At 47.9% G+C, this 15,172-nt stretch overlaps 1 protein-coding gene across 1 annotated transcript in view; it reads left to right on the top strand.

The window, feature by feature from the left end:
• Nucleotides 1–13,294, top strand: part of PGM1 (phosphoglucomutase 1) — a 76,776-nt gene extending 63,482 nt beyond the window's left edge. The window contains exons 8-10 of the mRNA XM_027852733.1: nt 7,057–7,192; nt 11,404–11,587; nt 13,136–13,294. Of these exons, the coding sequence (XP_027708534.1) occupies nt 7,057–7,192; nt 11,404–11,587; nt 13,136–13,294 (479 nt within the window). The remainder of the gene's footprint in view (nt 1–7,056; nt 7,193–11,403; nt 11,588–13,135) is intronic.
• Nucleotides 13,295–15,172: the final 1,878 nt, after the last annotated feature.

A 15,172-nucleotide genomic window follows, 5' to 3' on the forward strand; every position in this document is an offset into this window, starting at 1 on the left:
GGGAATCCAATTAAGAGGACATTGCAATGTCAGGCTGGATAAGGGGATGGTGTCCTAGATCAGGCACTTAGCCGCATGAGGGAAGAGAAAGGGATGGTTGTGAGCTGGGTCGTGGGGGTAGAATTCACAAGAGTTTGGCCACAGGCTGGAAGAGTCAAGGATGACTCGAAGGTCACACATCTAGGTGAATGGATGGCTGCAGGGCTGCTTTAATAGACAGAAGCAGAAGTTGGGGTAAGAAGGGGCTTTAGGGAAGAAGAGAATGAATTCTGTTTGGGACCCATTGAGTGTGAGATGCCTGTGGAACAGCCAGTTGAAGAGGTTCAGTTGGTGACGTATGGCTAGAGCTCAGACGAGAAACCGGGGCTCAGGTGGACGGATCTAAGAGATGCTTGTGTGCAAGTGATACCCAAATACGAAGCATAGTGCCTCACAAAGCAGCCTGTTCTGAGTGTTGGATAATAGTTCCTTGCAGTTTGTAGTGAGTACACTTTCTTGTTTGAAAATTGTTATGGATGTCTTTTGTCTGTTACCTTGGTTTTTGAATATATCCTTTGTCTCTCGTGACAAAGGTCACATAGCTGGTAAGTGGTGGAACTGGGACTTTCTTCATTCCCTTCCTCCATCCCTTTCCTTTTGCTTCCTCCCTCCCTTCTCCTCTTCCCTTTCATTCCTTCCTTTCCTCCTACCTTCTTCCTTCTTTCCTTCCTCTTTCCTTCTTTTCTTTATTTCCTCCTTCCTTTTTCTTTTCATTTTCCTGTCTCTGTCTCTCTTTGCCTCTCGGTATCTCTGACTCTGTCTTTCTCTCTCCCTCCTTTTCTCTTCACTGTCCATCTGTCTCCATCTCCCTCTCTGTTCTCTCTGCCTCTCTATCTGTCTCTGTCTCTCTGCCTTCCTTCCTCCCTCCCTTCCCTCTCTCCTCAAAACTGTTGCTGTTTAGTCCTTCGAGGTTAATTTTTTTTTTTAGAGCAAGTTGCGTGGCTCCATCGCTGAAGTTTTCTGGGATGGGTGCAGCTGTACATATTTAACTGAACTTTTGATCTCCTTATTTATAGCTGATTTCATTTCCACTCCCCAACTTGCATGTCAGGAGGCTCCCTGCAGAGAGTCCTCAGGAAGATGAGGAGCTGGCCTGAAAGCTTCAGGGATTTGAATTCTGTGCTTGCTTGGAGTAAAGCATGATTGATTTTGTTAATTTTCTAGTCCCTGGTGGAGCAGCTTTATATATGCCACCTATTAATTTATGGAGCTTTCAAAATGAGGCTGTTGAACTCCAGTCAGCGAGTAAAGACGTGGGGAGAAAACATCCCTGCCTCAGAATGCTGCTCTTTTGGAGGGATCGGAGCCTGCCCGGCGGGCGGCAGTGACTCAGCTTCCCAGCTTGGCCTTTTGGGGAGGAGGGGGTCACTCCTCATGACTGCAAATCCTTTAGCGCACCTGTAGGGGAAGAAGGCTAGTACAATAGCCTTCACTGGGAAGTCGTTGGGAGGCATGCTACTTACCAGCTGTGTGCTGTTAAGCAGCTTCCTTCCTTCCCTGAGACTCAGTTTCATCTTCTGTAAAATGACAGGACTGGACAAGATGATTGGGTGATTGATTTAGAACTGAAAGGGGCGCTGGAGCACATTGATTCCAATGCTCTCATTTTTACATGTAGTGAGTTGCTCTGGTCTCACCCTTTCAAAGTGAGCTCTAGAGGTACCTCCGAAGAGAGGTGGAATATCCTCCTACTATAGTCTCAAGCCTCCCCCCTGCCCCAGCTGGGACGTCTCTCTCCACACCTCCCCCCACTTTAGTTACAGGTGACTAGCTTCCCAGATCCATGTAAGCAATTAACCTCAATTCGTTTTCAGGGCTCAGGCTTCAAGCAGTCTTTTCCTAGCATTGGACCCACCCGCTTTACTTTCCAAAGTGGCATCAATGCTTGGTGAGCCCTTGTCGTAGTTGATGCTGGGCTGGGTTCCTTGAGTTCTCAAAGGTCAACCAACTTGCTGCAAACCCTAGCATGGATTCTACTCCCCATCGTCCTGGTGGCTTGCTCTCCTGATCTTCCGAGTCATTGCCTCCAGGCTCTTTTACCTAAAGTGAAAGAACAAAATTTTTTTATTCTTTTTTTTTTTTTTTTGGCTAGGCAGTGGGGTTAAGTGACTTGTCCAAGGTCACACAGCTAGTAAGTGTTATGTGTCTGAGGCTGGATTTGAACTCAGGTCCTCCTGACTCCAGGGCAGGTGCTCTATCCACTGCGAAACCTAGCTGCTCCAAGAACAAAATTTTGAGGCCAAGAACTGGGGCCCATAATCAGGGGCCACATATAAATGGGGCCTCACATTGGGAGGGCCTGGGGGCCCTCACATTGTCTCTTTTTTCTCATGGAAAGTCATCAGGAAGGAAGGAGTCAAACCAAAAAGAAGAAAGAGGTTTAGTTTGACTAGTGACTTCAGAAGGTACTCCCAGTTGTAGCTGTATAGATTGAATCTCATTTCTATGCGATAACCCTTCAGATATTTGAATACAGCTAATGCCACATAGCTTCCCTTTAACTCATCCTCATATGGCCTGGCCTCAAGACCCTCCCTTATCTGGGTCGCTCTCCTCTAGACAGTATCTGAATAAAATTTGTTGCTGATAACTGAACCCATTACTCCAGATGAGTTCTAATGGGGGCAGAGGAAAGTGGGACCATCAAGGGAAGGACCTCCCCTCCTGGAAGTTACACCTCTCTTAAAGCAACCCAAGACTCCATTAGAGTGTCTGGTTGGCACAGCCATCACACTGCTGACTTGTGTTGAGTTTGCTATTCACTAAATGCCCCAGATCTTCTTCAGACGATTTGCCATGCGGCCACGCCTCCCCCATCTTGTACTTGTGCAGTTGACTTTGTGAACCCAAGGGCAAGACTTTACATTGTCCTATTGAATTTCCTCTTGTTAGATTCTTCTCTAGAGTGTTAAGGCCTTTTGGGCGCCTGACTCTTCTCCATTGTATGGGAAATCAATCCCTTGCGGTTTTGTGGCATGAGCATGCCAGCCCTTCCTTTATCCAAGTCATAGTTCTGAGTGTCTTGGCCCCTCCAAGTCTTCTCACTGCAGGCTAAGCATCTGGCTAGACCGTCAGATGACACAGACTCATGTCCTCCGCCATCTTTGGCGCTTTCCCTTTGTGCTCTAGGGCTTCTCAGCATCCTGCCTACACATGGGGCCCAGAGCTGAACCCAAAACTCCAAGCCTGCTCAGACCAGGACAGAACCCAAGAGGACTGCATTCCTTAGGTCCAGGTGCTGGGTCTCTTTGGAGAGTACCTGGCCTCAGTATCCTACTGTGGAGTCCTAATGAGCTTGCAGTCCACTCAACCCCCCAAAACATTTTCAGAGGAACTGCTTTGAAGAGTAAGTCTTTAATAAATACCCAGTGGATGTTTCCTTCCACTTGCTCTGTGACCCCTTCCTAGCCTCAGTTTCCTCTTCTGTAAAATGGGGGCAGCTGCTCAGCTGACTTGTGTCTGGGGTTCTGTCTAGCCGTGCCTCCCCCGATCCAATTTGGGAGACAGCAGGGTAGTTAGACAGTAACAGAGCTGCCCTGATCCGTGCGGGGTCAGTTGCCAAGTGATTTCAGAGAGGGGACAGATCACAGAGGAATGGGTGACCCTTTGGGAGCACGGAGGTTCTCATGCTCCCTCTCCCAGGGAGAGACTGTGCTTCTCTGGAGAAACAAGGAGAAGTCCTCTTTAGACAGAGCACCCCTTTACTGTCCGTCACCCCGCGAGGGAGCAGGCCTCCTTTTAATTTCTGTTGGGACGCAGAGCTGGCTGGGGTGGGGGTGGGGTGCAGGGAGGCGTCCCTCCCCCCAAATGCCACATTAATGGGTGCTTTGCAGTTTGAGAACGGTCAGGGCTTGGCTCCCTGGGCCGGAGCCGATATTTCTCTTGGCTGGGGACCAGGGTCTGCCCTGACCAAGCCAGTGCTGTCCTGGTCACAAGGAGCTGATTAGGCAGAAGCTGAGGGACAGGTGCTGAGAGGTGCTGAATGCACGCTATTTCCATGAGGGTGGTCATGCTCCGTCCAGTGAGATCACACTCCTGGGGGGCGGGGCGGGCGGGGTGGTGTTCATCCTTAACCCAGATGGGCCTTCAGAAGGGAGGGGTGGGATCATTGCATGTGTTTACGTAGCCTCCCCTCCTGATATTTTATTGCTGAAGTCAGGGTGGGGGGGTGGGGGTGGGGAAGGGAGTAATATAAAGCCCCGGTGTTATGTGTGCCCTGGGGCAGCTGCAGCTGGGGACAGGCTTTATGAGATTAGTGGAAGAGGTCTGAACAGCAACAAACTCAACCTAACTGATGGGCATTGAGGGTCTACTGTGTTGGAGGCACTGAGACGCGCAAAGCTAAGTACGACCATGCCAGCTCCCAAGAGGCTTGCAGTCCTGCGGTAGAGAGGACACAGGGACCTTGGAAGCCACTGACTGCAACCCCCTCATTTTACAGGTGGGGAAACTGAGGCCCAGGTGGTATATGACCTGGGCACAGTCCCATAGCCTCCATGGCACCCCTGTTTGAATCACAAAAGGCTTGATCCAGAGTCAGAAAAGGCATTAAGGGTCCCCTGGCCCAAGCTCTTCACTTTGTGGAGGAGGAAATAGATCCTGCTCTTTCTTCAAAGCCCCCACCCAGGAAGCTTTCTCGGAATGTTCTCGTCTCCTGCAGAGCTCAAAGTGATCTTTCCCTCCTCGATGATAAACCTTAGAGGCCACCGAGTCTAACTTGCTTATTTTACAGATGAAGAAACTGAGGCACAAGGTAGTTAAGTGACTGCCTAGAACCACACAGGTAGTGAGAGAATGAAGGGTCTCTGGCTCCAAATCCAGGGTTCTTCTCACTGTTCCACATTACCTCTAAAGCACTTAGTCTGGATCTCTCTGGAGCCCTTATCACATTTGGTGTTGTATGGAACTGATTTGTGAGTAATATTCTTGTGTGCCACCCCCCCCCATGTGATTGTAAACTCCTCGAGGGCAGGAACAGTGTCATTTTCTATCTTTGTATCCTCAGTACCTGCCACTGGTGCTTTATAAGGGTTTATTAAATTACATTGAATTATGATAAAATAGACTAGGCAGTGAAATACTAATAGCTAACATTCTGATAATGCTTTCAGGTTTTCATTTGAGCCTGTGACACTGGTACCATAATTGTCCCCATTTTACAGATATGGAAACTGGGGGCAGTAACCTGCCCAGGACCACACAGCTATTAAAAATCTGAGGGGAGATTTGAACCCAAGTCTTCTAGGCTCCAAGAACAGCACTATATACCCACCATGCACCATGTTTAATAAAACAACTAACAAGCATTTATTAAACATAAACTCTTTGCCAGGCACTGGATTTGGGCAGCTAGATGGCATCATCAGAGCAGCAGCTCTGCAGTCAGGAAGATTCATCTTTGTGAGTTCAAATCTGCCCTTAGACACTTACTAGCTGGGTGACCCTAGGTAAGTCACCTCACTCTGTTTGCCTCAGTTTCCTCATCTGTAAAATGAGCTGGAGAAGGAAATGGCCAACCACTCCAGTATCTCTGCCGAGAAAACCCTAAATGGGGTCACAGAGAGTCAGACAGGACTGAAAACAACTGAACAACAAAGACGTTAAATGCTAGGTGCTAGAGATACGAAGACGTAAATGAAAGGTTCTGCCCTCAGTGGGCTTATATTCTACCAGGAGAAAAACCCCAACAGAGTAAATCCAAGTCATGTAGAGAGGTAGGATTAACAGCCAGGGAGGCTCTGTAGGGAAGGTCTCATGTAGAAGGTGGCGTTTGAGATGAGCTTTGAAGGGAGCCACGGATTCCAAGGGGATGAGGTGTAGTGGGACAGCCTGGTAGTCAGTCTAGCAACATTTATGAAACTCCTACTATGTTCCAGGCACTGTGCTAAACACTGGGCATGCCAAGAAAGGAGAGAAGACAAAAGCAGCTCGAGGTCTAATGGGGAAGACACCATGCAAAGAATTAGGAACAAACAAGATTATCTCAAGGATAAATTGGAGAGAGTTCAGAGGTCAGGCACTAGCACCGTGGAGCACCAGGACTTTGAAGGTCATCTAGTCTAACACACTCATGTTACAGATGAGGAAACTGAGGACCAGGTGGGGGAAGTGACTTAGGGAATGGAGCTGAAGACTGCTTAGATATGAGGTGCTCAGGGCTCAGGAAAGGAAAGGAGGGAAGATCTAGTATTGAGTGACTGCGTCAGGGAGGACAGACTGGTACTGCGCCATGATGACAGGTCTTAGGAAGTCGGGGACAGCATAGAGATGGACATCTGGGCTGGGAGGCTGAAGGGGGGTAATGGGGTAGGGTTAACTAACCCTTGATAATGAGTTAAAAATGACTCCTCACCAAATCCTAATTCTGCCTCTGACTGATGAGGTCCGAGAGACCTTGGGCAAGTCTCTTAACCTGGCTTGCTTTCTTCATCCATAAAATAAGGAGGTGGGATTAGGTGACTTCAAATGCTCCTATGCAATCTCAATGAACTGAGGTAGAAGGAAAACAATGTGAAAAGTATAAAGGTCTGTACAAAGTATGTCAGAATTGTAAAGCAGGGATAGGAATGAAGGGAGCCAGGAGAAAGGGTTGGCCAGAAGCTCTTTTTTTTCAGTCGTGTATGACTCTTTATGACCCCATCTGGGATTTTCTTGGTAAAGATACTGGAGTGCTTTGTCATTTCCTTTTCCAGCTCATTTTAAGATGAGGAAACTGAGGCAAATAGGGTGAAGTGACTTGCCCAGGGTCACACAGTTAGTAAGTGTCTGAAGCCAGATTTGAACTCAGGAGGAGGAGCCTTCCAGACTTCAGGCCAGGCGCTTTGTGCACTATGGCGCCCTCAGCCACCCCTACCTGGTTAGTGCCTATCTCATAGTCCAATGTTCTTTTCATGGCATGACAGTTGATGGTTTCACCCAGGGCTGACTTGGCTTAGGACCCAGCTGCTAGTGGGGGCAGACACTCTTTGTAAGACAGAGTTCAAACTGGTTTTGACTTCCCTCTGCCTCTGTCCCCAGGCTCTGACCACATCCGTGAGAAAGATGGCCTGTGGGCCGTCTTGGCTTGGCTCTCCATCATTGCCAACCGCAAACAGAGTGTGGAAGACATCCTGAAGGATCACTGGAAGAAGTTTGGGCGGAACTTTTTTAGCAGGTGAGCCCCTCCCTTCAGGTGACTCAGCATCCCCACATCTTAGCTTGGCCTCTCCCCAAGACTGTGGAGAACCACACTGAGCCAGCTTCTGTGGATTAGGTATTCCCAAGGCTCTGGGGGCTACAGTGAAGTCTACCCTCCCATTATCCAGGAATAACAGCCAGTTCAGTTCAGCTAAACTGGCATTGATTGATTGTTTTTAGTGATTTTCTTTATCAGTAGAGCTCAAAAATCCTTGGAAAGAGGCAAGGTGTAGGCGCAGATTCCTAAAGATGAGATGCACTGATTATTTGTACGTGCATGGTGCCATGAAAGAATGCTCTTTTCTCTCTGCACCAAATGAGGAAAGTAGGAGTTACCCTGGAAGAGAGAAGACCTGGGAATAGTGACCTTTCAAAACCTTGAAGGCCACAGTCATGGGCAAGGCTGGGGGATGAGTCTTGTCTGCTTAGCCCTAGAGGGCAGAACAGGATTCATCAGGATTCCACAAGCATTTATTAAGCACCTACTATATGCTGGGAGATACAGAGACCAAAACAAAACAGTGCCTGCCTTCAGGGAGCTTCCTGTTTAACTGGAAAAGTCAACTCATGCACAAGTAAATAAACTGGGAATGAATATATCCATATATACAGTAATGTCAGGTTGGAGGGCCATCAGCTGCCGGGGAGAAGGAGTGCAGTATATCAGAAAGAACGCTGGCTCAGGAGAGTGAGGAGATCCTGGTTCAAATCCTACTTGTCACTTATTACCTGTGTGACTTTCGGCGAGGCACTTCCCCTTCTGGGCCTCAGTTTCCCTCATCTGTACAATGAGAAAGTGGGACTAGATGGTCTCTGAGAGTCCCATTGAAGTCAATGATCTCATGATCTGTGGGCACAGGAAAGGCCTTGAGACGAGCCTTGCGGGAGGCAAATGATTCCATGAGCAGTGGGTAGAAGTCCCAGGTATGATGATTTTAGCTCAAAATCAGTAAGAGCTGCCTAACCCTTTGGGGTATTCTTGGCAGAGACACTGGAGTGGTCTGCCATTTCCTTCTCCAGCTCAATTTACAGATGAGGAAACTGAAGCAAACAGGGTGAAGTGACTTGCCCAGGGTCACACAGCTAGTAAGTATCTGAAGCCAGATTTGAACCCAGGGAGATGAGTCTTCCTAACTCTAGGCCCAGTGCTCTCCGCACTCTGGTGCCACCTAGCTGCCTCCTAACCATTAGGACTGTTAAAAAATGGGAGTGGGCTGCTTCAGGGAGTGGTGAGTTCTCTCCCACTGGTAGATGTCTTCTGGTGGAGGCTGATGACCGCCTCTAGAGCATGTGGATGCTTTGGGGGAAGGGAGAGGCTAGATAACCTTTGCCTTCCTTTCCAAATGCAGAGATCTCTGGCCTGGCCTCCCTGTTGACCCTCTAGATGTAACCTTGTTTGCATTATTGACTTGCATAGGCAGCTGTTTTCTTTGCAGGTAAACATTAGCCAAGCCCTGATCGCTGCCACTCTATCACAAATCTGAGAGATCTCAAGTTATCCCCCACAACACCCCTCCCAAAAGCCCCAGGTTGGAGTATGCGGCCTAAGAACAAAGGGATGGGTGTAATTCCACGCCCCTTCTCATTGAAGCTGGGGAGCTGGGGGGGGGGGGGAGGTGGTCCCTGACCAGCATCCCAGCTCTGAGACGCCAGACTCTGGTTCATTTCGCCATATTACCAGGACGCTCCCCATTGGCCGCAGCAGTGAGCGTTCGAAACTTGGCTCTTAACCCATTGACTTTGACTGCATGGTACTTAGTATTACTGAATAAAGATGTTTCGGCAGACTACTTAACAGTTTCACAGTAATAAATAACCCAGGAAAAATATCACAGCCTGGGTATTTCCAAAGGAATTTTAGGTCTAGAAGGTTTCTTAGAAGTCATGTAGTCAGGTCCCTGATTCTGTGCCCAGATCATGCAGCCAGTGGGTGGAAAGTTTGGGAAGGGAACCCACATCGTGTGACTCAGCCTAAGGGTCTTTCAGCTGTCCCACCCGGACAACAGAAGCGCTTGGCTCCAGACAGGTTTTTCCCTACACAATAGAAGGCAAAATAAAACTCTGCTGGGGCTTTAGTGTGCTTGCCATATTCTTACTGACTTTGTTGACCCCACCCAGATGAGCTCTGGGACCATTCGCCCCCCAAAGCTGATCTCCAAGATGAATCTCCCACCTCAGCTCTCCAGAGCTCTGCCCCCAATGCTCATTTTGGTCAATGTGTCCCTAGGTGGGAGATTGGTCTGAATATCAGACGAGAGTCGAGTGTCTGAACGGTTATTGTCCAATGATCCTAAGCCTGAGCTCTTTCCTCTCTCTACTGGGCAATTAATAATAATAATAAAGGAGGGAGAAATGCTAACAGTCATTTCATGAGAGCATAGATTTAGAACTGAAAGGGACCTTAAAAGTCACTGAGTCCAACCCCCTTGTTATACAGAGGAAACAGGCCGAGAAAGGTAAGTGATTTGCCCAGGGTCACACAGCTAGTGAGTATCTGAGACAGGATTTGAACTCAAGTCTTCCTGATTCTAGGCCCAGTGCTACAACCATTATGTCACCTACCTGCCAACTCTGCCATTTTATTTCTTTGCATTAACTTCTCTAGATAATAGTAATAAATAGAATAACATTTTAAAGTTTGCAAAATACTTTATACGTATTTGATCATCACAACACTAAAATTATATGTATTATTATGTCCATTTTATAGATGAGGAAATAGAGGCTCAGAGAGATTCTAATTTATCCAAGGCAAGCGAGGGGGTGCCATAATGCACAGAGCTCTGGGCCTGGAGTCAGGAAGACCTGAGTTCAAATGTGACCTCAGACACTTACTAGCTGTGTGACCCTGGGCAAGTCACTTTGCATCAGGTTCCTCATCTGTAAAATGGGGACGATAACAGCACTTAGCTCCCAGGATTGCTCTGAAGATCAGATATTTGTAAAGTGCTTAGCACAATGCCTGGCACACAGTAGGCAACTAATAAATGCTTATTTCCTTCCTTCTTTCCATGGCCACACGGTGGTATTTGAACCCAATTCTTGACTCACAGTTAAGCATTGTATTTCCTCTGCCACACCGTTCTTGGTCATTGTCTTTAACCCGGAGTGGTTATGAGTTGCTGCCTTGAAATCCCAAGAGCTGCAGAATCTGCCTTCAGCCCAGGCCTGCTGTTTCCAATGATTCAGCACAATCAATTGAACAGGCCTTCATTAAGGGCCTACTGTGCGCCAGGTGCAGAGGAAAGTGAGACAAAGGGCACAGACAGGAAACCGCTCCGCTATGGATGCACAGGCCGCCTTATTTTCAGATTTCTTCTAAAGGAGTTCAGCGCTCCTGGATGACGATGATGATGACAACGGTGACGATGATGATGGTGATGAGGACAATGACGATGATGATGATGACGATGATGATGATGACAATGATGATGATGTTGATGACGATGATGACGATCGTGATGATGATGACGACGACAACGATGATGATGATAAACTTGGGATTTTATTGATATCGGAAACTCCCAGATGAGGACACTCCCTCTACCTACATTGGTGTATACCATCTATGCAGCTTATATAGTGTTAACCTCAGTTGCGGGTGATGTTTTAAAAGTGTATTAATGTATTTTGCTTTGATAGAATAGTCATCTATCAACAACACCTGAAACAAACCCACTTACAAAGTTTATCCCGTGTATCTCCCCAAAAGAAAACAGCCCAGGACATTTTGTTTATTGATTAACAGAAAGGAAGGACGTGCCTTGTGATGTGGACAGTGAGAAGCTAGCATTGATATTGATCCTTGCCATTGACCTGAGTTTTGCTGACTTTATTTCCATTGTTGACATGTTATACATGTTGTTTTGGGGCAGAACTTTCTTCACTCTGTGTCAGTTCATACGAGTTTCCCCACCTGCAAAAAGACAGGTTGGCCTCGTTGGCCCCATAGGCCCATCCAACTCTGGGTCTCTGAGCCTGTTTGGGGCTCACTAAGTACCTTTGGGAAGCTCCAGGAGCAGACGGCATGATGGGCATGGGGTGTGCCTCGTTCTGTTCCCATGCGGTTTTGATTCCTTCTGCTTGGTCTCTGTATATTGAGAACTTTTCATTCGCACAGCTTGAAGGTGATGGGTGTTTGCTATGGCAGCAGTGACTCTAAGTGTTTGTGTTTGCAATTCCTTCCAGGTACGACTATGAAGAGGTGGACTCGGAGGGAGCCGGCAAGATGATGAAAGACCTGGAGGCCCTCATGTTCGATCGCTCCTTTGTGGGCAAGCAGTTTCCAGTGGGGGACAAGGTTTACACCGTGGAGAAAGCCGACAATTTTGAGTACAGCGACCCAGTGGATGGAAGCGTTTCCAGGAACCAGGTGGGAACAAGGCATGGATGCGTGTGTGCGTGTGTCCGTGTGTGTGTGTGTGAGAGAGAGAGAGAGAGAGCGAGAGAGAGAGAGAGGAAGAGAGAGAGAGGAAGAGAGAGAGAGAGGAGAAGAGGGGGAGAGAAACAGAGTCAGACAGAGGGAAGAAAGGAAGAGGGGGAGAGAGCGAGAGAAAGAGAGACTAAGAGGGGTGGGGCAGAGGTAAGGATAAAAAAAATTCCCTTCCCATTGTCAGGGGGTGAGATGCGAAGACAATTGACTTTTTCCTCCCCATTATTTCATCAGAGGGAGATCCTGGTGAAAACCTCTTTCCTAGGGCAGCTAGATGGCACAGTGGATAGAGCATTAGCTCTGGAGTCAGGAGACCTGAATTCAAATCCAACCTCAGACACTTAACACTTACTAGCTGTGTGACCCTGGGCAAGTCGCTTAACCCCATTGCCTAGCAAAAAACAAAATAAAACAAAACAAAGAAAACCTCTTTCCTAATGAAAATTGGTACCCATTCTATAACTCAGCGTCTGAGAGAGTTTCCTGGGGCACTTAGAGGTGCAGTGCCTTGCCCAGAAGTCACAGAGCCAGAACATGTCAGAGGGGAGACTTGAATTCAGGTCTTCATGGCTCTGAAGCCAGCTTTCTAGAAGCTCTACATAGCACCCTGCCAGAGTCCCCCAGATAGTAAGCAGAAGAGTCCGGATTTGAACTCAGATCCTGTGTACATTAAACTATGCCACAAGCCAGAAAAACTTCAAAGTTAGCCCCAGGGATGACCTTTGCATCTGTTGTCCAAGGACCACCCATGTTCAGGGAGGCCTATCTCTGAGCTGACCACAAGGGAATGGAGCTTTTGGCCTTGGTATATCTTGAAGGCCATTTACTGAGTCATAGAGAAGGGTAAAGTCTGAGAAGGGAAGATAGATGCTTTGCTCCCCTTAATTAACAAGATTTCTGTGTGCAAAGAATAGAGTACGAGGGATGATCACTTGGGAGTATAGCCAAGATCCCAATGGCTCAGCTGATGGGTCTTTCCTTTGGAGAGGCTGTCCTCTCTCCTCCCACATGTCACACCAGAGTCTCCCTCTTCTTTCACTGAAGCCCGCTTGGTCCTTATCCCCATTGACAGGAAGAGGCGAGTATCACCCCGTCATGGTGCGCTTCCCCTTCAAAGGAGCTGATGTCCAGTTGGGGGAGGCAGTGGTACCTCAGGAGGGGGATGCAGTTGGGTACTAGGTCGTTGCCCTTCATTTTAGATTGCTCAGCATGGCTGACTGGGGCTTTGGCTCCATGGGTGTCACACCCAGAGGCTTTGGAGGAGGACGGACTGATTACACCTAAGTCACAGGGAGGCCATGAGGACAGGGAGCCTGGCCATCATCTGGCCCAGAGACACACGGAAGGGCCACCATCTATCAAGGCAATCTTACTGCTCCTGCCCAAGGGAGGATGAAATGAAGACCCTGACTGAGTCCCTTGCCCCGCTTCCAAGCTTCCTCCTCCTTCCCGGCACATGGAAAGTCATTGCACGCTTGTGTTTTCCAGGGCTTACGGATCATTTTTGCTGACGGTTCTCGAATCATCTTCCGACTGAGCGGGACGGGCAGTGCTGGGGCCACGATTCGACTGTACTTCGATAGCTATGAGAAGGACGAGTCCAAGATCTACCAGGACCCCCAGGTAATTTTCAGTCATTTTGTGTGAGGAGTCCATTCGGTTCATCAACAAGCATTTATTAAACATTTACTGTGTGTAATAAGCATTTATTAAACACTTACTGTGTATTAAGGACGGGGATGCAAAGAAAGGTGAAAATACTGTCCCTGCCCTCAAGGAGCACGCATTCTAATGGGGGACACTACGTGTAAATAATGACGGCCATACAAGATACACTCGGACATTTTAAATGGAGGGTAATAACTAGCACTAGGAGGCTCGGAGGCACCAGGACAAGGTTCCTGTATGCTGAAGGAGAGACCATATGGTGGCCCAGGAAGCCAGGAGTGCTCTGTCCCAGAACCTCAGTCATTCATGACATTCAGTAAGTATTTTTAAGCACCTACTATGTGTTAGGCATTGTGCTGGGGATTCAAAGACAAAGACCACCCCTGCTCTCATGGAGCTTACATTCTCTTGAAGGCAAACAGGTGTGTATCAAAAGTCAAATACCACATAGATACAAAGTAACTTGTGGGGGAAGAGGGGTGAGGTGGAGTGAGATCAAGGAAGGCTTCCTGTAAGAGGTGGCACATGAGACAGAGGTGAGGAGGGAGGGCGTTCCAGGCATAGTACGTGACTTGTGCAGAGACAGAGTCAAGAGATAGAATATGGTCAACACGGACTGGCCCCCAGGAGCATGTTGACCATGTAGTGCATGGAGGAGGGTAATGTGCCGTTAGCCTGGAAAGATGGGCTGGGACCATGTCTTCTAGATCAGTGGGGTTTTCAAGCCTTCCACGCTTTTAGAAACAGAATCCTTAAGCAAGGTCCTCACCCCACCTGGGTCACACAGCCTGTTAACATGGATTTAGGCTGAGCTCAGAGCTGGGCTGGGGACCCTCCCCAAAGCCAAAGAACCTCCTTCTTGGGCCCAGCCTTTTAAATGCCGTTGAATCTCTTAGAATCTCAGCTTTGGAAGGGATCTTGGCCATCACTTATTGCAGACCTAAGCTGAAGCCTACATCCCTTACCCTGTCTCTGCTTGAGAGTGTCTAGAGGCAAGGAACCCACTCTCTCTCCGAACTACTTGCTCTATTATCCATCAGTCAACCAGCATTTATGAAGCACCTACTGTGCACCAGGCACTGTGCCAAGCACTGGAGATAGATACAAAGAAAGGTGAAAGACAGTCATTGGTTTCAAGGAGCTCCCAGGGAGAGTTGCTGGACAGTTCCTCCTTGTGTCCAACTGAAACCCACCTGTCGTTGACTTCCCCCATTGGTCCTAGTTCTGCTTCCCCAGCCCTCCCCCCAGCCAAAATAGGCCAATCTGTGTTCTGTGCGTCAGCCTTTCAGATCTCTCCTGCAGATTAAATGAATATTGCTTGTGAGTGCTCACTTTTATATCCCCAGGGACTGGCACGTAATAGGCACTTAATGAATACTTTTTGTTTTCTTTTTAAAATTTATTTATTTATGTTTTTTGGCAAGGCAGTTGGAGTTAAGTAACTTGCCCAGAGTCACACGGCTGGTGAGTGTTATATATCTGAGGCTGGATTTGAACTCAGGTCCTCCTGACTCCAAGGCCGGTGCTCTATCCGTTGCACCACCTCGCTGCCCCCAACTTAATGAATACTTGTGATGGATTATTTGATATGCAGTAGACAGAGTATGAATCCTGGAGTTAGGAAGATTGGAGTTCAAATCTGACTTCAGATACTTACTAGCTGTGTGACCCTGGGCAAGTCACTTAACCCTATTTACCTCAACTGTAAAACTGTAATAATAATAACGAAAATGTAATAATAGCAACCACCTCCCAGGGATGTCATGAGGATAAAATGAGATGATAATTGTAAAGTGCCTGGCACAAAGTAGGTGCTATATAAATGTTAGCTATTATCATTATTATTATACTTTCCCT

The sequence above is a fragment of the Vombatus ursinus genome, unplaced genomic scaffold (assembly GCF_900497805.2).
Source record: "Vombatus ursinus unplaced genomic scaffold, bare-nosed wombat genome assembly UNPS02009824.1, whole genome shotgun sequence".
Classification (NCBI taxonomy): domain Eukaryota; kingdom Metazoa; phylum Chordata; class Mammalia; order Diprotodontia; family Vombatidae; genus Vombatus; species Vombatus ursinus.